Source organism: Rousettus aegyptiacus, unplaced genomic scaffold (assembly GCF_014176215.1).
Source record: "Rousettus aegyptiacus isolate mRouAeg1 unplaced genomic scaffold, mRouAeg1.p scaffold_m13_p_2, whole genome shotgun sequence".
Lineage (NCBI taxonomy): Eukaryota > Metazoa > Chordata > Mammalia > Chiroptera > Pteropodidae > Rousettus > Rousettus aegyptiacus.
The window spans coordinates 15903139-15929709 of NW_023416295.1; the positions used below are offsets into that span (position 1 = coordinate 15903139).

General features: G+C 52.7%; 1 protein-coding gene across 1 annotated transcript; it reads right to left on the reverse strand.

Annotated features, from left to right (window-relative positions):
- Positions 1 to 694: 694 nt before the first annotated feature.
- Positions 695 to 24843, reverse strand: IGFBP2 (insulin like growth factor binding protein 2). Its single transcript, XM_016156836.2, has 4 exons — positions 24368 to 24843; positions 4046 to 4269; positions 3168 to 3308; positions 695 to 1191 (listed from the first exon to the last, which is right to left on the reverse strand). The coding sequence occupies exons 1-4, from the start codon at positions 24750 to 24752 to the stop codon at positions 1042 to 1044; spliced, it is 900 nt and encodes a 299-aa protein (XP_016012322.1). The 5' UTR covers positions 24753 to 24843; the 3' UTR covers positions 695 to 1041.
- Positions 24844 to 26571: the final 1728 nt, after the last annotated feature.

Consider the following 26571-nt stretch of genomic DNA (forward strand, 5'->3'; position numbering starts at 1 on the left):
TGAGCGCAGCTGCCTCCGTGGCTCATTGCAAAGTGGGGGTGCCCCTGGAATTCACCACGCGTCGAGGAGCCAACAGAACAGAGCGGTGGAGGGCTCACATCGAATTCTGCTTCAGAAGCGCGGCCCACACCTGTGCCTCAGTCGCCGGCGCCTTGGCCGCTCAGAGCGGCGCCTTCCTGAGCACGCGGGCCCACAGCAGCTCCCCCTTTTCCTTGGGGGGCTGAGTTGACGTCTCCCCTTGTGCAGAAGGGAGCTCTTTTTAATTCAGGGGCCAGAGGCCCCCAGTTCCATTGTTTCCTTGTTCCCTTTCTCCCTTTGCTGTGTCATCTGAACGTAGGGAAGGCAGACACACCAGCTCCACCTCTCCTCACCCAGTGCCCGCCCAGGGGCGGCGGGGAGGCCGGGGCCTCAGCTGGGAGTCCAGACAGGAGACACCAGATCCTGGGGCTGCACAGGAGGGTCCCCCTGGGGTTCAGAACTGCCAAGTTTCGGCAGACCAAGGCCACTCGAGGGAAAAGATCCGCCTTCCTCCTGCCCCATCCTATTTCCCGTCCTATGAATGGGAAACTGAGGCTTGCCTTTCCCACTTCCCCAGGAACGGGGCAAAGCCAGATGGAAGGAGGCCGGCAAGCCTTGGGACCTCATTCCCAGCAGGGGAAGGGGACAAAGAAAGACAAGCAAAAGACACACACGCTTTGTTTTTTCCATCCTTTAATCTTAAGCAAAAGAGACACAGGGGTTCAAAAATAAAAATTTCTTTTTTCCCCCTTCCCAAACCTTTACCCAGATCTGCCCCTGCACCCACCCCTTCCTCCCCAGCAGGGGCTGGGGAGGGGAAGGTGGAGGCCTCTCCCGGTGGGAGGGGCGGGGGCCTGGGAGGGGGGTGCCAAGCTCGGTGCCCGTCTCTTTCCAAATATAAATACATGTTTCAAAACTCCTGGGAAATCCTCCCCCGCCCACCGCCCAAGCACTCTGCTCTTGCCAGAGGTGTCTGGAGAGGGGCTGGGGCGTGGGGGGCGCCAGGCACCGGCTGGCTGTGGTTTACTGTACTCCGCGAGCCTCCTGCTGCCCATTGTAAAAGCGGTGACACTCAGGGTCCCCACGGACGGTGGGGGCTCCCTCGATCGGCTTCCCGGTGTTGGGGTTCACGCACCAGCACTCCCCACGCTGCCCGTTCCGAGACATCTTGCACTGAGGAGAGAGAAGAGAAGGCTGTGGAGAACGTGCTGAAGCCAGCAGCTTTCCCTTCGTCTCTCGAGGCTTACTGAGCAGCGACTGACTATGCACCCTGAGCCAGGACTGCAGGGTGGTGCCTCTCAACCTTGAACGTGAGCCGGGGGATCTGGATAAAACGCAGATGCCGGATCAGTGGGTCTGGGGCGGGGGTGGGGGGGCGGTCCGAAATTCAGTACCTAACAAACTCTGATGTGACCCTGGTGCTCCTGGCCCAGGAAGCACGCTCTGATTAGCAAGGCTGTTGGAGCCGCCCCAGGATGAAATGGCTCAGCTCCCAGTTGCAGGTGGCCTCCCAGCTGTCAGCGGGGGACCCGATATGCTGGAGTTTAGTCATAGTGTAAGGTGAAAAACTTACGTCATGGCAGAAGTCAACGGAGCATTGGTCCTACTATGTGCCAGACACCATGGAAGCCATCTTTATGCTGCTCGCTTAGAGTTTGTATCTAACATATGTCCATTTAATCCTCACAACCGTGTCAGTTAGGTACCGTCACTTCACCACTTTACAGATGCTGCTGCAGAGGCACAGGTGCCCAGGGTCATGCAGCCAGTAAGAGCCATGGCTAGAACGCAAATCCAGGCATTCTCCTCACAGGGTCCCTGCAGTACCCACAAAGAATGACTCTGCAAATGCCTCTGGTTCCCCAGCAGGTACAGCACACAGCCTGTTTTTGTTTTTTTATTAGAAGAGACCACTATTTCTTCTTCTGAGCTTCAAACGAGATAGCTGGTTTACAGTCAGAGGGCACATGCACGAATGAATAGCTCTTAACACTAGACTGTCATTTACCGGGGCAAGGTGCCTGCGCTGAAGGAGGTAGGGAAGGGAGACGCCCCCTGCCAGGGATCAGCGAGCCCCAGACCCCATCTCCTGGCTCCGTACACCGGCCCTTTACGGCAGTCCTAGCTGGCTGCTAGAAGCGCCAGGGGGTTTTGAAAGTCCCGGTGGCCAGTGAGCACCCCAGACTCACAAAACTCCGAAATTATGGCGGTGCAGCCCTGGCATCTGTAATTTTTTTCAAGCGGCCTAGCAGGTCCCAGTGCAGCCAGGGCTCAGAACCGCTGCTTGGAAATGGGAAACGGGACGGCCAGGACAGCCCACCCTCCTCGCCCCCCGTCTCCCTCCCGTTCCCTCTCTGCCTTAAATGAAAGGCGCATATGCTTGTTCTCCCTAGAGAGAGGATGAGCTGGAAGAGGTGAGGGGTGGGCTGGGTGAAAGGACGCCCAACTGATACTGAACAGCCACTGAACATTATCACGACTCTATGTGGCTATGTGCAAAATACCGATAACGTCGAGAAGAAGGTCTGCATATGAACACAGAAGACTGGGAGGCACAGGAACAGAGTGCACGGGGCGGGAGAGGGGGAGTGATCCGTGTGGTTTACTTACACCTTCCTAATTTTCTCTACAGTACTTACAATGCTGCTCTATTACCATTTTTAGGAATATTTTAAGTGGCATGTCTCCATCCCCGATTCTCCATTCCCTGAGATCCTTGAAAACCAGACAGGCTACTGAGTCCATGGTTTAAATCGGTGATTCTGGAAGTGCGGCCCACGGGCCATCAGCATGCCCTGGGAGCTTGTGGGAAATGCAGACTCTTGGTCCCCACCCAACCTTCTGAATGGCAGTCTCTGAGGGTCAGGCCTGGGAATGACCTCCAGGTGACTCTAATGCTCAATAAAGGTTGAGACGCATCGGTGTAGGCTCACATCTCTTCTCCAAGAGGCTCCCTCCCAACCTGGCCCCCAAGCACTGCTGGTGGGTGGCTGGGTAAGTGGAGTCAGCCTCTGCCAGGCCCCAGGCCAAGGAGGGAAGCCCACCGTGCCAGCTGACATCCCCATCACACCTGTTACAGAAGTCTGGTCTAGCTCCCAGGGCTCAGGGGATTACAGGCGGGAGGGGCAGGAACAAGGTCCTCCTCTCACCTGTTTGAGGTTGTACAGGCCGTGCTTGTCACAGTTGGGGATGTGCAAGGAATAGAGGTGCTCCAGAGGACCCCGCTCATCCGGAAGACGCATGGTGGAGATCCGCTCCAGGACCTGGTCCAACTCCTGCTGGCAGGGGGTCTGTGGGCACAGCCGATGCTTAGAGAATGAGTTCACAAAGCACAGGCCCTGGGAGCAACCTCAGAAAGCAGCTCGTGTTTGGGAAGGGACTTCTCCCGGACCACACAGGTCATTGGTAGAACAATGGGCTTCTGCCTCCCAGCCCAGGGAGCTCACTACCACATCCCTGTGGCCCACCCACCCTCTAAAGAAAGTCAGACGGATGTGAGTTTTCACTCCTCTCCTTGCTGCGTCTATGGCTGTCAGGAGTAAAGATGAGACCTACTTGCAAATACTGTATTTAAGAAGTTGTCTTTAGGTATCTCTACTCCATCCCTTTCCATAAACCCAACCGAGGCCAAGCAAGACCCAAGGCAGCAGAGCTGGGCTGGAAAGAGGAAGTGGGCAAGCTGAGTAAGGGGAGGACATTGCAACGAGAAGTGAGCAAGTTCAAGTGGACCCATCACCCTCATCTCCAGCATCTGTTTTCTTTGCCTGTGTCCCAAAGCCAAGTAGAAATGTGGACATTTTAGAAGGAAGGGACTTGAAGAATCCACAGGCCCAGTCATTTCACAGCCAAAGATACTGAGGCCGCCAAGAGATACCAATTGGCTGATTGGCCTGAAGGTCAGTGACTACGTGAGGCGCAGAACCGGAAGGTGCTTTACCTGCAGGCAACACAGGACGTGCCCTCCCCCACTGTGAGACTCCCTCCGTAGGTCCTCCCACCCTTCCGAGCAGACCCGACCCCCGCTGACCCTGGCAGGTGGCGGCCGAAGCTTCTTGGGCTCCTCCGGGCCAGGGTGCTGCTTGCCGCCTTTGCCCAGCTGGCGGTGCTGCTCGGTGACCTTCTCGCGTAACACAGCCAGCTCCTTCATGCCCGACGTGAAGGGCTTCCGGCCAGTATTGCCGCCACCTCCAAACACGCTCGTGGTCACGTGGTTCTCGACCAGGCCTCCGTCCGCGTGGTCATCGCCATTGTCTGCAGAGAGGAAGTGAAGCGGGGTTCCAGGTCCAGTTTCCAGAGTCGGGCCCTCCGGGGCTGCCTGGACCGGGCGATGACGGGACCGGAGAGAACTGACTGTCCGAGCCACTGTGCGGAGCCATTCACGTGGGTTACCGATTTCGGTCGCCCCCGCAGCTCCCACGTGGGCCCTGCCAGCACCACCCCTCCTTAAACGCCTGCGATGCCCGCCCGTCCCGCTTGCGTCCCAGGAAGCCCGGGCACAGCACGGACGATCGTGCCTTCCGGGCCCTCGCCATGGAATCCGATTCAGTCCCTTCTGGCGTCTGTCGTTCTCCCTAGGAAGACCTCCCAGAGTCACCTTCCACCAACCCCCCACCTAAGGGATCCACCTTTCACGGTGTGAAAGGGCGTGGATGCGCCGGCCACCGGGCCCAGTCCGGCGAGGTGAGACGGCGGGGTCTCGGCTCCACCAGAACCGCGTTCCCGACACCCCTGCCTGACTCCGCATCTGCGCGTCTGCCCCTCCTCGTGTTCCCCTAGGGCGGTACACTCCCGTGGCTGCCACAGCGGCACCCCGGTGACCCTGCTTTGTCCCCCCCCCCGTCTGTCCAGGCACACCGCTGCCATCCCCCATGACGACGAGAGCCCCGAGAGCAGGAACGATGACCTCAACTTTGAAACTTCATCTGATCGCATCCCGCCTTTCGTCCAAGGAGCGCCCATGATGTCTCTTCTGGCTTTCTTCAACTGCCAGTTAGTCAACGACAGGGAAAAGCTCCTATCGTGTGCACAGCTCAGGAGGAGGGGGGCCTTGGGAGCAGTCCCCGACTACCGCGGTCTCACACTGGCTTAGGCACATCCAGCCAGGAACAGGCCAGAGGCATAGAATGGTGTGGAAGAGTGGGAACCAGGTAGACAAGGGCCCTGGAGCTCTAGGCGGGGGTCAAGGGGCTCAAACAGCCCGGTGCAGACACAACAGAGCAAACCGGGCCGCAGACCACACTGCCCAGAGCGGCTCGTCTGCAGGTCCCAACAAGACCTGGGGACACGGCGGGAGTGTTTCTAAACAGATCATGCACATTTTCTCTTCCCTCTTAATACACGTTCAAAAACTTACAGCCCAAACACAACTGAATGGCTCTTAAAATATTTCTACACACAAGTTTCAGGCTAAGCGCCTAGTGTCTGGCAGTCCCTTCAGAAGTTAGGCACAGCATGGTGGCCCAGATGGCCGCTGTCCTGGGCAGTGCTGTATGGTGGAAAGAGCTGGTCCTTACCTCTGAGAGTGGGGCTGTGGTACCCACACCCTCTCTGGGTTGTTGTGAGCTATGGCATTCACTCACTCACCACCTAAGCAACACGGCACTCTGTGCCATTGGCGCTGGTGAGTACTTTCACAGAGCATGCTCCAGGTGACAAGCCACCAGCACAGTTCCGGCGAACAGAAGCGTTCGGCAGAGGTTTGCTCCCACCCCTCCCCTGCCCACGGGGCCTGATGCCTGGTCAGTTCTCACTAAGCATCCCTGTAGAACTCAGTGCATTATCTCCAGACGAGCAAGCACTGGGCCAGAGAGCGACTCAGGTTAAATCCCAGCTCTGCCACTTTTTATTTATGGTAGTTGCATAACCTCTCTCTGTCTCCGTCTGGTTAACTGTAAACGGACAACAATATAGCCTATTTCACAGAACTGTTGAGCATATGTTATAGGTAAAGCACTTAAGATATGGCCTGGAACACAGAAACTCTATGTCATGGTGGTGGTGGTGATTACTTTGGTGATGGTGATGATGATGATGATGATGATGGATGGTTGCCTCAGTGAAATGCTACCTCAGCAACGTGGAACCTGACACTAAGAACCAGGAAACAGAAGGACAAGCCACCGAGCATCAGAAGAGCTGTCATCACGTCCATGCATTGTCAAGTTGGGGTGCCTTACTCCCCAGTACATGAAAGAACCCTGGCAGTTCACAGCCCCATTACTCCACTAAGCCTGCTTCTGGGACGTCTAGTTCCCGAGGCCACCACAGAATAAAATCAACAAAATTAAAAGGAGAAAGAAGGCAGACAGGTAGATAGACGCAAGCAGTATTAAATGGCAGGGGGTAAAGAGGACATTTAGTCATGGAAAACAGCTGTACACCCATCGATGACTTCCACATCTGAAAGCCCAAAAGATGCGTTGTGTTGATAATGATGATGACCTTAAGCTATCCAAAAAGGGGAGGGGGCTAACATGTCAAGTATTTAACATTTAAAAAAAAAAAAAAGATTTCTATTCAAAATTGTTAAATTAAAAAAAAATAAAACTTGAAATATTTAAATGAGTAAGCCTCCTAAAACCCGGAAAATTCTCTCTAGAGAATGGCTCCTTCCCCAGGGGCTCTGGGTAGCTTGGGTTTTACCATAAATAAACCAAGCGCAGATTAAATCCGGTTCCAGAAGCCCCAACACCACCTGCAGGAAAGGCTGATTTGAAGCAACTGCCACCAAACGGGGTAGGAGAGTCCTATTCCACCCCGTTTGACCAGACCTATCAATTGGTCCCCATTTCCCTCTCCCACCCTGCCCTCCGGGATATGCTCCTTGAGGCAGACACAGCCAAAATCCAGAAGCCCCGGGAGAAGCAGTCGCAGTTTCTCAGCTCAGCCGCCCGCCAGGCCCCCAGGATGGAGACACAGGGCAGCCCTGTCTGGCTGCACAGGTCCCTTCTCTGTCCTTTCATGTCCACTCAGGGTTGCCCTTCGGGACTGGTAAGGCAGGTGGGGCCGGCTGTGAAGGAGATCTCCCCCTTTCCCTCTTCAGATAACAGGTGGAGGGCAGGAGGCTGGAGGAGAGAGGCTTGGGAGAGTCTGAGAAAACCTGGAAAATACATAGGATGCTCTGATTCAGTAGCTCTCCATCTCCTTCATAGTAACCTTTGAAGTTCATGAGGCAGATGGCACAGGTGGAGCTGGGCTCATCCCCCTTCTCACCGCCTCAGTGCTCCTGCCATTTCCATCTCTACAGACTTCTCCGCATTAGAACTGGTGGGACAGGCGCAGGCTCCCTGTCCCCATCCCCGCAGACGCTGGCCCAGGGATCACAGGAGGAGAGCAAGATGCCTAGCAAAGTCCTGTACCCTGCTCCCTGGGAACTACCCAGGAGCAAATGAGAACAGCCCAGTTGTCCTTGTTCAAACCCCGTTCCCGAGGTCACCCCTGGCACAACCCCCTCCTCACCGCACCCTGCCCAGCTGCTGGCTTCCTGTGGAAAGTGGCAGGGAGGATTTCCAGAGATCTCGACACCACGTCCAACGCTCAAGACTGTGTTCTGTCGACGTGAGAATTAGACAAGACGAGGGCTCTGGGAATCTGCTGACGTAGCACACTGTCACCAGCTTCTGGAACCAACCACTCTGCTGTCAGAAGCCTGACTCTCAGAAGCTCAACTGGCCCCTCTCCTGGGAGGAGGCCTGCCTGCTGGCCCCTAGGCTCAGTAAAGGCAGTGGTCTCCAATGTGGCTGTAATTACATTCTCTGGCTGAAGAAGGGAAGGCTCCGCTCACCTGAACCCCACACCTGAAACACCCTCTGGACCAGGGTCTCCTAACCCCAGCACCACTGACACTGGGACCAGGTGACTCTTCATAGGGGCTTGTCCTGAGCATTGTGGATGCTGAGCAGCATCCCGGGCCTCTATCCACTAGATGCCAGTAGCACCCTCCCCAAGTCATGGCAATCGAAAATGTCTTCATACATTGCCAAATGGCCCCTGGGAGGCAAAACTGCCCCATTTGAAAACCACTGTTCAGAGGAGTTAGTCATTATCCAGAGGCCTAAAAATTCCCCATCCCAGCGCTGAAGACCTCTGCCCCACATAAAGCAGATCTGAGCTCTACTATATCCTCCCCCGCCCCAAGGCCAAGACCCCACCATTCCTTCCATCCCCAGCCATACTTCCAGCCTACTTGTCCACCTTCTGGGAGTGGAGGGGTCTTCCCTGGGCATCCCAGAGGACTCAGCCTGCTGCTCCCTCTCCTCTGACCTTTCCTGGGCACTTGTACTACTGATGGAGCCAAAGATACATCGCTTGGCTAAGTCCAAGAAGTCAGGGCTCAGGGAAAAGCCCTCTGTAAGCCCTGGGAACATGCTTGACAAGGTAGAGGGGCGCACAGATGAGTTCCTTAGGCACAGCAGCCACAGCACCCGGGGACCTAGAAAATGTTTCAATTTCTTTAAAATCAGAAGGGACGATAAGCTTTTAAGTCCAAGAAAACGTCTTTATATACAATACTGATGTATTTGCAATTATGAGGCGCAGTTATAAAATATGATTTTAGAATACTTTTTAATGGAAAAAGGGGCCTACAAAGGCGAAAATGTCTAATGCTGTGCTCCAGGTCCCAAAAGACAAGGGACAGAGTTAGTTTCCTATCCTGAGATATCCATGACCCCTCTGAGGTGAAGGTCAGTTTGTCCACTCTCACGGAGGTCACCTGGATTCAAGGGTATGTCTCATTCCATGCCTTTATTGATCTCATCACTGCCAACGAACATGCCAATTAGATGAGGAAATCCACGAGCCTAGTCGGCTGACGCACAGGTTGACACTCCCCGTCCTGAAGTAGAAGCCCCGAGAAGGAAAAGGGAGTAGCTGGCTGGGCGATCGGAAAGGATTCGAGGCTGTGAAAAGCCTTGATACCCGCTGACTGTTACCATTCTCAGCCGAAGAGGCTCAAGAATTCAGGCTCCCAAGTCTAACTGCCTGACGGAACCTCAGCTCAACCACCTAGCTGTGCAGCCCTAGGTAAGTTACGTAAGCTCTCTGTGCCTCCGCTGCTCATCCATAAAACACGGACAAACAGCAGGCACCTCCAATGAGCTGCCGGGAGGATGTCGAGAGACGCTATATGTATTCATGGTGCTGGACACGCGAGGCTAGCTTTTAGCGGCTCCCTTTTCTCCCCGACCTCAACTCCGCTCCCCCAGGGAAAGGAAGTACCCACACAGCCTCCCACACTCAGTCAGACAAGGCCATTATCACACGTTACCAAGTTCTTCCCATACATTCTCTCAGAGGTGACAGGAGCAGTCCACGGGAAAACATTCCAGATGTAGAACTCCAGCTAGAGATGGAATTTGCCCTCAAAACGAAAATACCAAGTTACATTTTTTTTTCTGCCGAAGAGAGTTAGGTTCAGAATAATATTTATTAAGCAACCACTTATGTACGCAGCTCCGTGGGCTGCAGTGCAAAGGTCACTTTGAGAAACAGTTCTTAGCAACCCAAATCGTGTAGCCGGAAAAGGCTTCAGGCTTGAAGATGACGAATAGGGACCTCCACGGCCCATGAAGAGATTCTCCCCCAAAATAAATAAGCATTAGTGGTTCCCCCTTACAAAGCGACCCAGGAAATGGGTCAACAATGAAGCAGGGAGTTTCCCAATTACATACAGAAGGTAAAGCTTCTCCAAAGAGAGGTGGGGGAGAGTAGAGAGTCCCGATCTCATCTGGGGAGGGCTGGAAGAACAGCTTCAGGTGTATGGCCACCCTTTTCCACCTGACGCAGCTGGAGGAGAGCTGGAGATGAGAAAGGCCAGTGCAATGAGAAGAAATGGACAAATTGTCCCATTTTACAGATAGTAAGCCCGAAGCCCACAAGGACTACCATCTGGGTCTACAGCAGCAAACGACCTCTCTCCCATAATCGCTGATGCTTCATAACTGGCGTGGGGTCCCCACACTGTCCTCCGACCCAGCCTCACTAATCTAGCAGAGGAGGGCAGCCAGAAGATGATACTCCAGGAAAAAGAGCTTTATCTACTTCTATGCATTCACATCCTCATTTTAAAACTTCGTTTTGGCATAGTCCTTTTTCCCCCATGTAATCTTGTTTGATTGTAGCGCTGACAGCCTTACTCAATGAATGAAAAAAATCCTTGTGCCCGGCAGACGCTTGCACTTATGAAACCTCATTTTCTCCTAGTGCGATGCTCTGACCTCAATGTTCCATTGGACAGTTGGCCATTCCTGATCTCTGGGACACCTTAAAGCACTCTTAGGAAAACACGCTCAGAGGATCTAAAAGCAACCCCCTATTCCTTCCTGGTTTGAGGGAGAGGCACCTGTGCTTTCTTAGGCCTGGTAAGAAAAGGAGATGTTTTTTCAGAAGCATCACCCATCTTCATAGCAGGTTAGTATGTCTCCTTTCTTGCTTCTGAAGAGACCCTAGTCATTTTCCAACCTTCTCCTTAGTCTATCTCCTGATTATTTAAAAAGCTAAGATCTGGGGCACCACGTGATGATCTAACCCAACCACAACGGCATTTCCTCCAGTGAATTCACCTTTCAACAGGTAACAGACCAAGGTGACGCTGGCGGACTTCCTAGTTCCTCTCTAGCTGGGCACAGAACTCACGTGGCTCCTTTGTTGATTTCTCCCCAAATGCACTTAACCTTAATACATGCTGGACAAAAGAATAAAGAACTAATTGCTATCTTCCTCCTCCCTCCTGGACAACTTCTCCATTAATAGCCATAGCAGTGGACAATTCATTAAGAAACCCTAATGGGCAAAGGACTCTGGGAGTCAAGCACCCTGAATTCTAATCCTGGCTTTGCCACTTATGATTCACCCGTGATTTTGGCCAAACCGTTTAACTTTCCTGAGCTCTAATTTCACAAGTCTGAAAAATGGAAATAATAATCCTACTAAAGTAAAGGCTGCTACTTAAATAGGGAACATGCAGGGGAAACAGCTTTTGTTGGAAAGAATTTGAAGCCAGTCCCTTTGGATGGCTGATTGTAGTCACCTAACTCTCTCTAGCATGTGGCCACTGTGTTCAATAACACAGCTCACCAAGAGGTTGGGTGGATAATTCAGGCCATGCTGGGAGGTGGGTAGGGAAGCAGAAATTAGAAAGTGGTGGGAAGGGGGGTCTATTTGTTATCTTTCGGTTAAAGTTTAACCTGCAGTCCTAGTCTCTCCGGGTGACTAACGCTGTGTATGTGTCTTCCTCTACCTTTTTTTCAAAAGGTCAGAGGCAGCAGGTAGCAGTGCATGAATAGTGGTACACACACGGAGGTCTGCTGTGGTGTAGGCTGGCACCCAGGACGCATTCCAGCTTACTCAGTGATGTGCTCCTGGCCAGTCCATCCAGCCCCTGCCGACAGCCAGCTTCGTCCCACACTCCTCTCTCATTCTTTCCCACTCTGAGCTCATGCTCCCTGCAAGGGAGCCAGCTAAGCAAACCTGACATTTCTCAGATGCCACCATATTCTGGGAGAAATCCCTTGGGAACAGACCGGTAGCTCCTCAGCGTGACTTTCGAACAAAAGGAAGTCTTTCCTCCCCTCTGCATTCCCTTTGTGAGAGGAAAAGGCTGCAAGCAGCTTGTTCAGATGTTCTAAAATCCCCCAAGTCATCCAGGTTATATCACACGAGCACAGGAACGGGCCTTTCTCATCTGGGGACCATCTCCTCTGCACCCCAGCCACTACAGGCCTGTCACCCAGCTAAGCGATGAAGAGCTCAGTGTAGTCTGTGAGAGGAATGGCCCCACCCTTGTCCAGGGAAAGATGCCGCTGCTTGAGATGATGGCCTACAAAAGGAAGGGCAGAGAGCCAGCCACCTGCCAGGCCACCACGGACCCTTTCTGGAGTTCCGTGGGAACACCAGGGCTCTTGGGCTCACAGCCTCGGCCTACCAGTTCTAGTGTGGAAGGAAGACACTGGAGGCCCAAGGTTCTGATCCCGGTATTACTGCCATTCCTGGGCTCTGAGCAACGCCAGCAGGGTGTTTAAGGTGTGCAGGCTTCGGTGTTCAGGGAGTTAGACTAGGTGACTGGTTCCCAAACATAGCTGTTTAACAGAAATTAAAAGCTTTCTAAAAATAGAGACCTGGACTCCAGCCCCAGAAGTTCAAAGATAACAGCCTGGACAAAGGTCAAAGAATTGGGTTTTTCACAACCCTCTTCAAGCTCTGGCATTTCCAGGGTCCCATTGTTTGGTGGTTCTTTCTCTCTGTTACCTCAGTTTCCTGAAGAACTTCTTGGTGATGAGAGAAAGATGCCTCCTCTTTTCAAGAGAGATGGTTTCACATACACACTTTGCAAAGATATAGTCATGTAAGCAGTTTCCATCCACTGACTCATAAGTTCGTAAACAGACAAGCATGTGTGCTTGGATGCACAAGAAGGAGCCCTTCTTGGCCAGGCATCATGGAGCCTTCTAGAGCACGCCCTCACGTCGCCATCTCCTGAGCGAGCAGAAACAGCACTGCCTCTATAGAGCCTCCCTGCCTTCGCACTCACAAGGGTCATTCCTGGAATGCCAGAGACCTGGGGAGGGTCAGGGCAGAGGCAGACAGTTTGAGAAAACAAAAGCATGCTCGAATTCAGCCAAGGTCCTCTGGGACTCTGTGAGCCAGGCTGTCTGTCCTTGAGGAGCCAGAGAACTTGATATCAAGATGGCAAATAGCCCTATCAGCTTTCTCTCCTTTCCGTGGGTCCCAAACATTTCTCCTCTGGTTCAACTAAAGCCACCCAAGAACCTGCAAGGTGGCCTATTTGCTGAAGGCCCAAGTGAGCAGAGAGTGTGTTTTGGTGCAAATGACCAGAGGCTACAGGAACGGAGAGAATGTGCCTACCCCAGCAATTCTAGTTCTCTGACGCATGTGCAAAAGGACACATATACAGTGTTCATTACTGTGTTATTCGTACTACTATTAGCAAACTGACCTGAAAGTCCTTCAATAGGTGGATGGATAAATAAATCAGTAGAATAATACAATGGAATAACATACAGAAGAGAGTTTCATAAGCTGATCTCAAAAACCTAAGACTGACGAGGGAGAAAAGTTACAGAATGAAACCTTTTATGCACATTTTTTATTTCTTTTCAGAGAACAACTCTAGATAATGGTTATTCATTAGCAAATCTGTTTCGATAAGAAAGAGAAACATTAAATAATGCATGCTGGGGGTTGCCTCTGAGGAGGCAGGACAGGGAACAGGAGGCCAGTGACAAGGGCCATCAGGGGAAGCTGAAGAAAAGACTTGAATCAACTATGACAGCAAAATATCAACCACTCCCAGTTCTGGGTGGTAAATTGGTGTTATTATGTTATTCTTAGTACTTTTCTGCATTTTTAAAAATATTCTCTCTTTAAAAATTCACTTCTCTCACTACTCACCCTCCTTGTCAAGCGAGGATATTCGTAAACTTGGGGTGCCCTGGGAACCCCACTGGCTAGAAGACGACCAAACAACAGTGGCATGGCCAAGGTGACTGTTTCCCTCAGATCTCAGAGGCCAGTGCAGTGTTGCTAGGGTTACCTGCCCACAAGTTGGAGACTGACCATGGGCTCCTCCTGGTCAGGGCTCTGTGACAGGAAGAACTGGGAAATGAGTCGGAGAAAAGACCAGAAGGTAATGGAGGGAAGTCACAGGGTCAAGGAGGGGAAGATGAAAGAATCAAAATGCTCAGCCCTAGGAATGGAAAACCAAAGGACGGTCTCATCCAGTACAGTGCAGAGAGCTCTGGGGGCACCTACAGGTGCACAGTGGTGGAGTTGCCCCACGGCCAGTCTGCCTAATAGGAGGGAGGCACCTGTTCTGGTTCCTTGAGGACCAGAGAGGAAACAGCCTTAAAGAGAAACAGGAGAGATCCAGGTTAGAAGTCCCATCAAGAGTTTCACAAGAAAGAACCAAAACAAGTGACAAATTGCACATACTTCCTCTGGTACCATCTAGGAGGAACTTTTGGAGGATGAAGGAAGATGGACTATATGAATTTCAAGTGTTCAAAGTCTACTTGGCTGAACTGATGAAGGGTCCCCCCTGTGCAAAGCTCTCAACTGCCTTCGCAGCTCTCTAGCCGGAGTGCACCGGCAAAAAGCCATGGGTCCATGCTCCTCCTTTCTCCTCCAAAGAATGGAGGCTTCCTGAAGACATAAACTTGGACTTCACTTTCAGAGAGCTTTTTTAAAAAGCTCTAGACGTAATAAAAGAAGGTCAGGAAAGAACACATTCTGTGTGCTCAATTTACTTTTTTGGAAGGAAAAGATTGTGCTTTCTTCTTCCGAGACTGAAAAAGTAGATTATCTGTTAAACTTGATTTTCTTGCTTCTATGACTTTATTCACCAGAAAGGACTCTCATTATTTCACATCATGATCTTCCCAAAGGGCCTTGGTCAAAATGTTAAAAGAGGAGCCTACTTACTTAGAGATATATGATATATGTCTCTACCGACTTGGTTTCTTCTGACATAATATTCAACATTTCAAAATGCTTCTCTTGCTCCCCTCACCAGGATCAAAAAGTATGTGCTACAGGAGGCGTGACGGCTGCATTTTTATAGAGTCCGTCTCATAGCTTGCACACGACATGTGCTCAACCTTTCAGCATCAGGAAAGCTAACTATCCAAAGAGCGTCTCACCACGCTCTGGCCTAGTATACCACATTATATTATTTATTTTTATTACTCTTCTTTTTCTCACTTTATTGGCCTCTTCCTCACCATCTAGGCAGCAAGCAAATGGAAGTGTAAGACGGGAAAGGAAGCATGAGATGGGTCCTCTCCCAGGATCCACATTCAAACAACTGTCCCTACACTCACTTTTGATGACGTGACACTACATACCTGCTCCCCTAGAGGGAGAGAGACCAGGTCCTACCCAGTTCTCTGCTCCCACCCTCCCCTTCCACCTGCCTCTTCTCCATCCTCATAAGACTGTTCCCAGATACTCCAAGCCTGGCAAACTGAACCCGTAGGAGGCAAAAAGAAACTAAAATCATGCGAAGATGTCTAGGATTGCCGGCCACACTCTCAAACCAGCATGAGAAGTGTCCTGAATATAAATAAGTGTCTTTAAATGGGTCACCATGCTTTTCTTTTTCTGTAACCAAAAGTTGACGAATGTTGTCTGATATATTACTGCATCACGTCATCTCTCTCCGTTGGTTATACGCTCTTGATTTAGAGGCAGGAAACCAAACCAGAGACAACCAGCAGTGCCAAGTGAGAACCCTCAGCTCAGGGGCACACATGGGCCATGATCAGCCACCAGCCATTGGCAGAACCATAGTGAGGGACAATGCATCAAAGGCCACTCTGGACTTAGCAAAGGGCAGCTATCTGGGGAAGCTGTACTCCATGGAAGAAGCCACATCTCCTAACAGGATTCTTAAGTATCTCTTCTTACTAAACCTGGCCAATCACAAAACACCCTACAACAGGCATTTGCCATTTTCCTTCTATGAAGTTGATATCCAAGGAAGAAGGAAGGAGGGGGTCAGAACCTGCATGACCGCATCTGACTGTCTGAGTTTCTGTATTAAGTGGGTCATGTACATAACTTTGTTCTATCATCAATCGCATGAGGCTGATAATTTCTTATCCTCTCTTGGGTTTGACAAAAAAAAAAAGCCACTAGGTTTGAGACCAACTGTACAAAGTCACGTAGGCAATGGCAGAGCCAAAACCAAACCCAGGTTGTTAAGCGTCATAGCTTTTAGCCAACCAGAATGGCATGTGGTCACTTGGTATCAACTAAGGAGACTCTCAATCAGACCACTTCATTTCTTCTGTTTCCCATCTCCTCGCCCCCTCCCCATCTCCACAGGACCCCGGTCTTCCCAGCAAAGGAAGTCATCAGTCATGTGCCAGCTGGCCTCACCCAACCTCAAAAGCCTTCAAGATCCAGTAAAACCACCCCACACCCATTCCGTGTTACCCTGCCTGACACACCCCCTGCCGCTGTTGCTATAGAAACTACCCAGCCTTATCAGGCTGTGGCAGGGGCAGGGAACAGAGAATTGCCATTTGAATTTTATCTTGGTCTCAGGCACTTAGAAAGTAAATTCACCATCCAGAGGCAACTTGGAACCACCATCGAGAAGTCAAGACAATAGACCTAAAAAAAATTTCCTGGAGAGTTGCATAAAGGAACGTTTTTGAGAAGTTATGCCTTAATTACTACCTCCCAGGGAAAAGGAGCTTTTCTAAACAGCAGTATATAATTCATTGCCTCTCTGCATGTGTGCGTCGGATGGAATGAGCCCTGGAATGAGAAGCTGGAGACTCCGACTCCATTCTGGTCCTTCCATTCTGGTCCATGCTTGCCTTTGCATTTGAACCTGAAAGCAGCCTTGATTTCCTTATCTGTGAAGTGGGGAGCATCCTAAGGCTAAAACAGATGGAAAAAAAAATAAATCTAAAGGCACTTTGGTGGAAGTAAGTAATGTCTAGGAAAAAAGCAGTTTTAGGTGTCATTATTTTGTAATTTGCCCTTTGAGGCTGCCCCTTTGCTCACTGTACCCCATAATGCTACTTGGATCCCTCCAGCCGGAAGGTCCCAATCTTTTCACTCCTATCAGGATGGAATAGGCTAAGCATGCTCCTCTTGCCTCACCCCCACACCCCCACACCCCCACTTCCCCAGGCCTTCCTGGGCTCAGTGCCCTCCCATCCTCGGCTCCCTGGCTCCCAGAGCTCTCAGTTCCTTGAATGAACACAGGCTGACACACCTATACCAGTCCACTAATTAGAAACCTCCCCAGGCTCTGCTCAGGCCAACTTAATCAGAGCCTGTGGGCCAATTCTCCTGCCTGGCAGCCAGAGGCCTGCCAGCCCCCCGCCCCCCCCGGCTCCTGTCCCCTCTCCCCAATCTTCACTCCTGCTCTGCCTCCCAAAAGCCAGGAAGAGATGTGGGGCTGGCGGCCAGAAGGGGACCCGAGGGCTGCCAAATGCCCCCCCTTACCAAAAAAAAGGGGGAGAAGGGAAACAATTCCCGACTACAGTCCACTCTGTACTTCTTTCCGGGGGAGCTGCTTTCTGAGCAAGGTCTCCCTCTGCGTCCTGACTGACACCCAGGAGCTGAGCCAGCCCAGATCGTCCTGGCTTTGTTAAGGACCAGGAGTGGCGAGGAGGGGGAGGGTCGGGCCCAGGGTTAGGAGCCAAGTAGCGAGAGGCACAGGGGGATGGTCCATTTTCCAGGAGAGAAAAAGGCCTCCTATAGCCCATAGAGACTCTACTCGTTGCACGGCTGAGGTGAGGGTGGGGGCAGTTACTCTGGAACCTGATAGCCAAGAAATTTCTCTGGACCGAATCCCCACCTCTAACGTGGGCTTTGACTTCCCACCACACGCAGCCTGAAGGCCCAGAGTCCACCCCAGATTCCCAGGGGCAAATACTGCACGCTGTCCCTACTGTCCTGGGTCTCACCACAAGCATATGCTGAACCCCGAAAGCTCAAGCATCCATCTTCTCTGTTCCCTGTGGCCTCAACTCCATCAGATACCTGAGAACTGTCATCACTGAGCCCCGACAGGCCACCACCCCAAGGGCTTTCTGGGATCACATCAGACATTAGAGAAAACTCCAGCACCCCAAAACAGTCCTGCACCCAGCATCCCCGCTGGGACCCTTCAGCCCCCTGTGAAAAGCAACGCTGCTCCCCCCTCAGGATGAGGTAAACTCTGGAGACTCATAGTAAGGAAACGTCACTTTTTTTTTGGATGGAACATCCAGTTTCTTTGCCAGGATCACGTTCAACTTTCTGGCACCCTCGGCTCAGACAGGATGGATCTGAAAGCCCATTTTCCTGCAGCAGGAAACAGGCACCGCGGGGTCTTCGCTGGCTCTGACAACTCAACGACTGCACCCGCTCGCAACGTCTTACGTCCTAACTGTGTTAGGGCCAGTGCATGCTTGACCCCCATTGTTCCGAAGCCTGGGTCCTCGCAAGTTTCCCATGCAGGGCCATCCGTCCTGGAGGGAGCTCTCTGCCTGAGACGTGGCCTCGGAGATCTTCCAGCCCCACCGAACACAAGCAGCTGGAGGGCTGGACAGGTTGGCTGTCCAGGTGAAAGCAGTACTCAGCCCTGTGCCACCTGTTCATGAGCAGCGAGGCCAGCACAAGTACCCAGTGTCTAAATTCTGGGGCCGCCTTTGTCCCGCATAGTTCCTCCACCCCAAATCTGGGCACTGCAGAGTGACGCTCCTGAGAACGGTCAGTCCCAGACATTCGGACACAGGCCCCAGAGAACACTGCCTACCTCGTCCATAAACAGCGTGAGGCCTGTTGACCTCAGCCATTGTTTATTGCCAACGGGGTTTATACTGCATTTAAATACAGTTTCATTATCCTTTCTAAGAAACAGTTTCACTACTGTTTGTGAAAGTAGGTCAGAGGTATGAATATCTCCTTTTCATAGGTGAAGAGATAAAAATCAAGTGACTCGTTATAAAAAAAAAAAAACCCAAGTGTTTAGGTTTATATGTATTATCTTTGCACACACATGTTTGCACACACGTAACATGCATGCAGACACAAGTCAATGGAGCTGGTCCTATCAATTCTTGACTGGCAGATAAGGGAGCTTCGGCTCAGGGAGAACACATCTCTGATGAGGCCCCTACATGCTGTGATAAAACCCTGGAGACGATCGGCCAGCCTGGCACAGAGAGTTGGGCATTCATTTTAAAGGACAGGAGACATTGTTTGCCAAGATTAAGGCAACTAAGGTGTGTGAGAACCTACTATGTGGCAGACTCTCATCACTGCTACAGCTGCCCTCATACACACCCCGTTGAGGAGGTACCATCATCCCCATTTCACCAACAAGAAGGCCTCAGCCCATCACCACTCAGGTTCTGAAACAAGTCAGCATTGAAGCCGAGGTCCACTGACAGCAAAGGCCAGGCTGCTTCCACCATCGTCTCTTCTCAAACCCCTCGTGCCCCCCAGTTCTCCTCTCCAGAAGCCCACCCTGGGACCCTTTTGCCTCTCCTAACTGCTTCATGACGGCCACTTCCATTTCTGAAGTCCCCAAGCTCCAGGACTTGGGCCTCTCAAAGGAGGCGAGAAAATGCAAATAACTGAACCCGAAGCCAGCAGTGATACACCAGAGACCTGGGCAGCATCTGCACCTGGCAGGTGTCCACGAACAAACCTTCTGGCTGACAGAGCCAAAGGCTTTTTCTGCCACGTTCCACTCCCTGGCTTGGCCAGAGGAAAGGCAGCCAGGTTAGTTTCTCATTCTATTAATGACCTGCTAAGGTGCCCCTTGACTAAGGCCGAGTCCGCACCTGCAGAATAGAGGCGAAAAACCTACGTCACACAGGGAGGTCATGCACAGAAGACAAAGCAGGCAAAGAAGCCCGTTCACAACAGGATAAGGACAGATGGGAGAGGACCTGCCACCTCAGCAAAACGCTGGCCAGAGATAGCAAGGAGCAGCGGAGGGGCCTAGAACTTCTGCCAGCCAGAACACTCGCTCCCCTGGTAAACTGAAAGTGGAACCCTGTGCCTTGGTGTCAGCAGAAGCGGCCCAAGCATGAGCCTTCCTGGGGAGAAACAGCGACTTCCCCCACCCACTAGGCCCAGACCCTGCACCGCCAGCCAACCTCCTGCCTCATGTAAGGAATAGATTTGATTCAGACATTCCCGTCGCCATTCACCTCCGTGGTCTCCGTCCAACTGCATCCCCGAGAAACGCTGGGGTCGATACATTTTCCATGACACTTTCTCAATGCCTGTCCACCAACTTAGCGTCCAGCCAGGTGTCCCAGACCAGGCCACAGTGAGAAAGCAGGGGACAAAAGGGTCTAGAGGGTGTTGAGAAGACAGGATGGAGAACGCGGAGGAGGAAGGGGGCAGCTGAGAACACAGAAGAGAGACTGAAGTTAAATGCATTCCCTGGCTATAAAAGTATTTTTAAAATAATAACAGTAACCAAGACTTTTGTTGTTGTTGTTGTTACAGTATTGTAGGATGTGAAACCCAACGGCAAAACCAAATGTGGGCATAACTATTTATTTTCTGCTTCTCCCTCCTTCCTTTGAGCAGCCCCTGCCCTGCCCTACCTCCACCCCCAACAGGCTGCGAAAAAAGCTCTGATTCTACATTTCATTAGAGCCGAGAATTTTCAGAACTTCCTCACATCAAATCTTAATTGCGTGTCCCATTTTCTATGGCAGAGAACAGCTAATTCGAGAACCAACGAGGAGCTAACCTGACAGTCGCGCTAGAGAGCAGTGATTCTCTCAGATACCCTCGAATGCCTGGCAGCGGGTGACCAAATGCGCCCTATTCTCGAGCAACTCATGGGCTTTTTTATAAGGCTAATTTCCATATAGCCCCCCTAATCCAAAGGACCGATCTCCGTGAAGAGTTTATGTTAAAGCTCAATGCCTAAGGTAAGGTAATAATGAGAACTTTATAAGCCTCCCTTTTCCCTTTGCCTGCCAGGAAACTCAATCATCAAATTAGACCGAGAACCACTATATAGGTAGATCCTCATGACCAAATCAGGTGTGTTCTTCCTCTCTAGACTCTCCCACCTATTCTAATTCAGAGTCCTTAGTCCTGTTTTTGTTTTTGTGAGATCCTTTGACATTGTTATACAATATTTGTTTTTTTGTTTTTTGTTTTTACCAAAGCTTCCTCAAATATCTTGCCAAAGGAATGGATGGAACCACTGGTACCAAAGGGAACCGACTTCAGTGAACACTTGACTCAGGTGAAAAGTGAGTAGGGAGACTGCAGGCAAAGACGCTGATTTGGGGGCTTCCTCCCATCCCAGCTCTCCAGCACAATGGCAGCCCCCTGGCTCCTGCTTGCCTAGCAGGTTCAAGGCCTGTAGAGCCACAACCTGCACAGCCTCCCTGCCTCCCAGGCCATGGGACACCGTAGCCAAGGAAGCAAATGTCTCCCACAAAGGGACCCAGGAGCAGCAGCCCTCAGCTCCCCCATCTCCTCCTTCCAAAGTGGTGGTGACTCAGGCGGAGCAGCTTAGCTGAGCAGAGTTCTGAGCATTCTGTCCAGAAGAGGGGCGGGGGGGGGGGGGGGGGGGGAGAAGGTGGTGGTGTTAGCAATCAGTGACAGTGGGTCCCACTCATTCCCCAAGTCTATTTTATGACTTTGAACTCAGTATGCAAATTTATGCAAGGCAAGATGCAAAGCAGTGCTTTGAGCCAGAAGTCCCATTGCTTTCCTCCCCTCTTTTTTTGAAACTGCACTGAACCACTGTAAATCAGTGCTCGTCGCTGCCCCCCTTATCCTCCCCCAGCAACTGCGGATGCAAAGCCTCCCCAGCCCGCCCGCCGGCCGGCCAGCCTGCCTGCCTGCCTGCCCTGAGACTCTGAATGACTGCACATTTCTATAGCACCTTTATACGTGCAGCGGGCCAGACGGCCACTTGGGCGGCTCCGCCCCTCAGCATAATCCCCGGCATTGTACACCCGCAGGGAAGGAGGCAGGGAGGTGCTGAGGAAGGCCCTAAATTCTGAAAGGACCAAACTGCCCCCAAACCTCTTCCCTCATATTTCTAGGCACTTTTCCCACTCCACCGCCAAACACAGTCACACGCTTTTAAGGTCCAGACTTCCTGAAAATCCCGGGGTCCCCCTCCCATTTTTCTTCTGGGCTCCCTCACTCCACCCTCCACCCCAGTCTGACTCCTGGGTTTATTTGAACCAACCAGTCCCAGCCCATCACCCCCAGGGGATGCAGGCTCAGCACGGGCGGCAGCGCCCGCCCCCACCCCCTGCATCCCAGCCATCCCCAGGAAGCCAGCGACACACGGCCCCTGAGTCCTGGGAACAAAGACAAAAGAGCTAACAGCGAAGCCGGAACTGCTGGGGTTTGCTGCCTCAAAATGAGAGGGTGTGTTTAAAATTCTCAAAAGCAACCTGCTCAAAGAGGAATGCAGGCTGGGATGGGTGGTGGGGGGAGGCCCACGCTTGGGGGGTGGGGAGAAGGGGTGGGAGGTGAAGAGTAGGAGGCAGCAGCATTCAGTGCTAAGGTCTCATCTAGGCCGGTCTCAGTCCCTGCCCCTCTGGCCCCACTCAGACCAGCACTGGCCATGCAACACCGCCTCCCTGCTCCAGCCCAAGATCGTCTTCTGCGCAGAAGCCTCGAAAACTCTCCCCTCCATCTTCCATGAACCCTTGCAAGCCCAGGCTTCTCCCCTTGGTCCCCCTCCCCCACCAACCCTACTCCTGCCTCAGGCACCCAGCTCTAGGTCACTTTTCCAGTGCGCCCACTAGGCTTCCACATCTAACTTCCACCCCACCCCCCACCTGGGTGTCACCTCTTCCCAGTCTGGAGCACGAGAGAAATATGTGGAAGGGCATCCGTCTGGGCACTGGGAGAAAGCTAGCTAGTGGAGAGGAGTCCCATAACCAGGCAGAAAATTCAGAGTGATATTCTTCCCATGAACTCACCCCATTGTCCCCAGGCTCCCCAGACAACTCACCCCCCCTCCAGGCTCCTAGGAGGAGTGAATGGGGAATCTCCAGCTCTGTTCCCTTCTGAAGACCCTGACCTGCTTCTGGGGGTTGGCAAACAGGAAAGCTGGTCTTGGGGCTGAGAGTGAGAAGTCTGAAGGTGGGGGGCGGGGGGGGGGGGGGGGGGGGGTAGTGAAATGCTGAGGAAGGACATGTCCCCTGCACTTTATTGAAACATTCTAAACGACTCTATGAACTTGGAGGCCTCTTGAAGAGTTCACCCCGCTGAGGAAGATGTTTAGTTTGTCAGAGTTCAGCTCAGAAACCACAGTACCTCCCCGGTGGACCACAGGGGTGCGGAGGCGTGAAGGGAGAGGAACGCGGGTCGGGGGGACGGGCGCCCCTCAGCAAAGGGCCTTGGCGGAGTCTTTCCCTTTTATTCTTATTTTCTAAGAGGAGCAGGAGGGAAGGGAGGCTGGGGAGGGAAGCAAGCTGGAGGGAGAAGAAAGGGACTGAGGGGTTGCGCCTGGAGGAAGCCCTAACCTGCTCTGCACTCAAGGTCAAAATGCACCAGGGAAATAGAAAAATGTTTTAACTCTGCCCCCCAAGAAGAACAGGGAAAAAAACAATAGAAGGGTAGAGGAAGGAGGGGGTGGTCCTGAAGGGAGAAGGCAGTTGGACAATGACCGCAGAAGCAAGCAAGAATGTTTTCACTTTTTCTTTTCTTTCTTTCCCCCCGTCCAAGTTTAAGAAACTTAGATTCTCCTGCTTTTTAAACAGCTGCAGGCAGTGGGCATATTTCGCCACTGTCTCCAAGAATAAAGAAAATAATTAAAGCTTCCTCCAGACCACTGGGGCAGGAGCCTTTTGTAATTTTAAAAACATATAAACATGGGGGGGGGGAAGGTTATCGTTTAGTGGTGTCCCTCAAAAAAAAAAAAACTTTTTGGGGGGGATGAGGGCCCCTTACAAAAAACTCAGGGTCCCCATTCTATCGGATAGGAAGAAGGTCCCACAATTAGGATGGGGAACGGGGCTGGAGCCTCGCTCTGGCAAGAGCAGCTGCGCCCACCGCCCCAGCATCCTCCGCCCCGGCATCCTCCAGCTTCTGCCCCGCCGCCCGGAGGCTACACTGAGCGGCGCCGCTGCCCCCGCCCAGGGGCTGCAGCCGGCGACCCGGCTTTAAGTTACATTGACTCAACTGCTGAGGTCTCCTCCTCGCTCCCCAATGAACTTTTTTATTCTCCATCCAACAGAGTAGCAAGAGCCTTCTTCGTTCCCTGTGTAAAACAGCAGCGTCGGTTTTTATTTTCCCCTAAGCAACCCACCCTGCCAAGTACCAACAAGTCCCTTCTCCCCACCTCACCATCCCAGTAGCAGGAAGGGTCCCTCGGCGCGGCGCTGCCTTCTCCTAGCGCCCCCTCTCACCGGAGGTCCCCAGAGTCACCGGCACCCGCCACCTCCGCCCCCAGGCGGCGTCCCCCACCAGGACCTTTCCGGGACTCTTCGGTTCCTACTCCCACAGATTTAAGCAAACCCCCCTCCTTCCCCAGTACCCTCCCCCTCCAAAATAGAAGTCAGGATATGGTCCACCCGGGAAAACCATGGTAACAAGGGCGCCTTTCCTCTCCCCATTTATCCCCACAAATTAGTAGCCAGCCTCCTCCGCGCGCTCGAACTCCAAGTCCCCTCCCGGGCCTGACTTTCGGGTTCCCCTCCCAACAGTCCACCCGGACTTGGTCAAATGACTCCGTTCTAAACGGTTTCTGGGGGCCTGCCGCACCCTCCTTGCCTGCAGAAGGCCCGCCAGCCTAGCGCCCCCACCCGCCCCGCCCCGCCCCACCATCCCCCGCTGCGCTCCAAGTTTCTCCCAAATAATTGTCCCGGCCCCGCGTTACCTGCAACCTGCTCGGAGCTGGCGCCATAGTCGGCGTCGCGGCGCTTCTCGCAAGTGCCGGCGCCCTGGACAAGCGCCTGCAGAGGCAGCTCGGAGTCCGGGTGGGGATAGCAGCGCAGCCCCTGGGCGCAGCGCGGGGTGTAGACGCCGCACGCCTCGCCCTCCAGCCGGGCGCACACGGAGCAGCAGCCGCAGCCCGGCTCGCGCACCAGCTCGGCGCAGGGCGTCCCGGCCCCGGCCGGCGTGGTCTCGCAGGCGGCCACGCGCCCCGCCGTGCAGGGCGGGCAGCGGAACAGCACCTCGGCGCTCACGCCTGCGCCCAGCAGCAGCAGCAGCAGCGGCGGCAGAAGCCGCGGCAGCGCGGGGCCGCCCAGTCTCGGCAGCATGTTGGCGATGGCGAGCGCAACCGCAGCGAGCGAACGGGCAGGTGGCTCAGCCTAGAGAGCGCGGGAGCCGCCTCCTCGGCTTCTTTCTCCTCCCCTGCGGCCGTAGCCGGTCCTAAAAAGCCCTGCTTCTCCCCGCCCCCTGCCTTCTTCCCTCCCCTTTTGGAGACCACCCCCTTCCCCCGACACTCCCGCGCTCCCGCCTTTGCGTGCGTGCACGCCCACTCCCACTCGGTCACTGGCCCTGTAGGTCTACTCCCCCTGGCCTCGGTCGGTCCACACCCTTCTACCCCGGGCTCCCTGACTCCCGGAGAATAAGAATCACTCGCGGGAGTGGGACCGGCGCGGGAGTGAAGGAGAGTGGGTGCTTTTGTCCCCCGTTCTGTTCCGTTCTCAAGGACCTACTTTGCGCGCTTCCCCTGTGGCCGGCACTGGGCTAACTGCTGGGGGAATGCAAAGTAGGAAAGGCATGATCTTGACCTTCAAGTAGATTTCACTTCCACGGGACTCTCACCATCCTCGGGTTTCCCCGCCCCCACCCCTACACACGTTGCCTGGGACAGTGACTTTAGTGTCGAGAGCGTCTGGAGGAGGTTCATGTCCTACAGACCCACCTAGCCCCAACAGCCCCCCACCCTTCCCTTAGTGACCAATGCAGTTTCCCAACCCTGAGAGCATCTGGTGATACTAAGTACCAGAAATGCAATTTCTGGGCACTGAGAAACCTGCTCCCTTCCTCTCCACCTACTCTGCCCTCCCCTGACCCCCGCAAAAAAAAAAAAAAAAAAAAAAAGTAATCTTTTAGCGAACTGGGCTCTCTACCCGCAGACCTGGAGGCATTTGCTGCAGGAGAGAGCCCAGAACACCCTGCTTCACCAGGCTTGCAGAGGTCAGATCAACCTGTCAGTTGTTCAAGAATACCCTGGAGTAAAATCATGTGTAGCTCTCTCCAATAATGCAGATGGACAAGGATGGCCTCCCTCTATTGTTCTGTTCAATTTACTGAGTCATGTGTCCAAGCTGTCCCCAACCCCCCAGCATTCCAGGCTGGACTTGCCTTAATTATCACCCATCACCCTGGGTTGTGAACCAAACAAAGACCCTTGTCAGAGAGATTCTCTTGGTGAGGGGTGGACCATTAAGCTGCCTCCAGTACAAGTGTAATTTCTCAGTACAGTCATGTGCCACATAAGGACATTTTTGTCAACAAGGGACTGCATGTACAACGGTGGTCCCATGAGGTTATAGTGGAGCTGAAACATTCCTATCACCTAGAGGCTTAACAGCCATTGTAATAATGTCTTAGGCCAACACATTACTCACATGTTTGTGGTGATGCCGGTGTAAACATACCTGTGCTGCCAGTCCTGCAAAAGGAAAGCAAGCACAATTCTGTGTAGTACATACTTGATAATGATGGTGAACAGCTATGTTACCAGTTTATGTATTTGCTATGCCATATTTTGTATCATTATTAATGCACCATAAGACAGTATATGGTGTTACAGGGCAGCAGCCTCATCCATCTCGTGTTTACCGAGTGTCTTGATTGCATCATTTTCTCTTGTCTCATTTTCTTTTATGTCTCATGTTGTTTTTATACAGTAACATGCTGTACAAGTTTGTAGCCTAAGAGCAAGAGGTTAAGTACATTCTATGCTGTTCCCACAACTAAGAAACAGCCTAACGGCACGTTTCTCAGAATATATCCCCGCCGTTAGGTGGTGCTTTACTCTGCCTCTGTGGCATCCTTCCTCCCACCAGAGCTCTCCACTCCAGCTCTGCCTACCTTTAGGATCAGAGCCATTTGAGTCAACTCAAC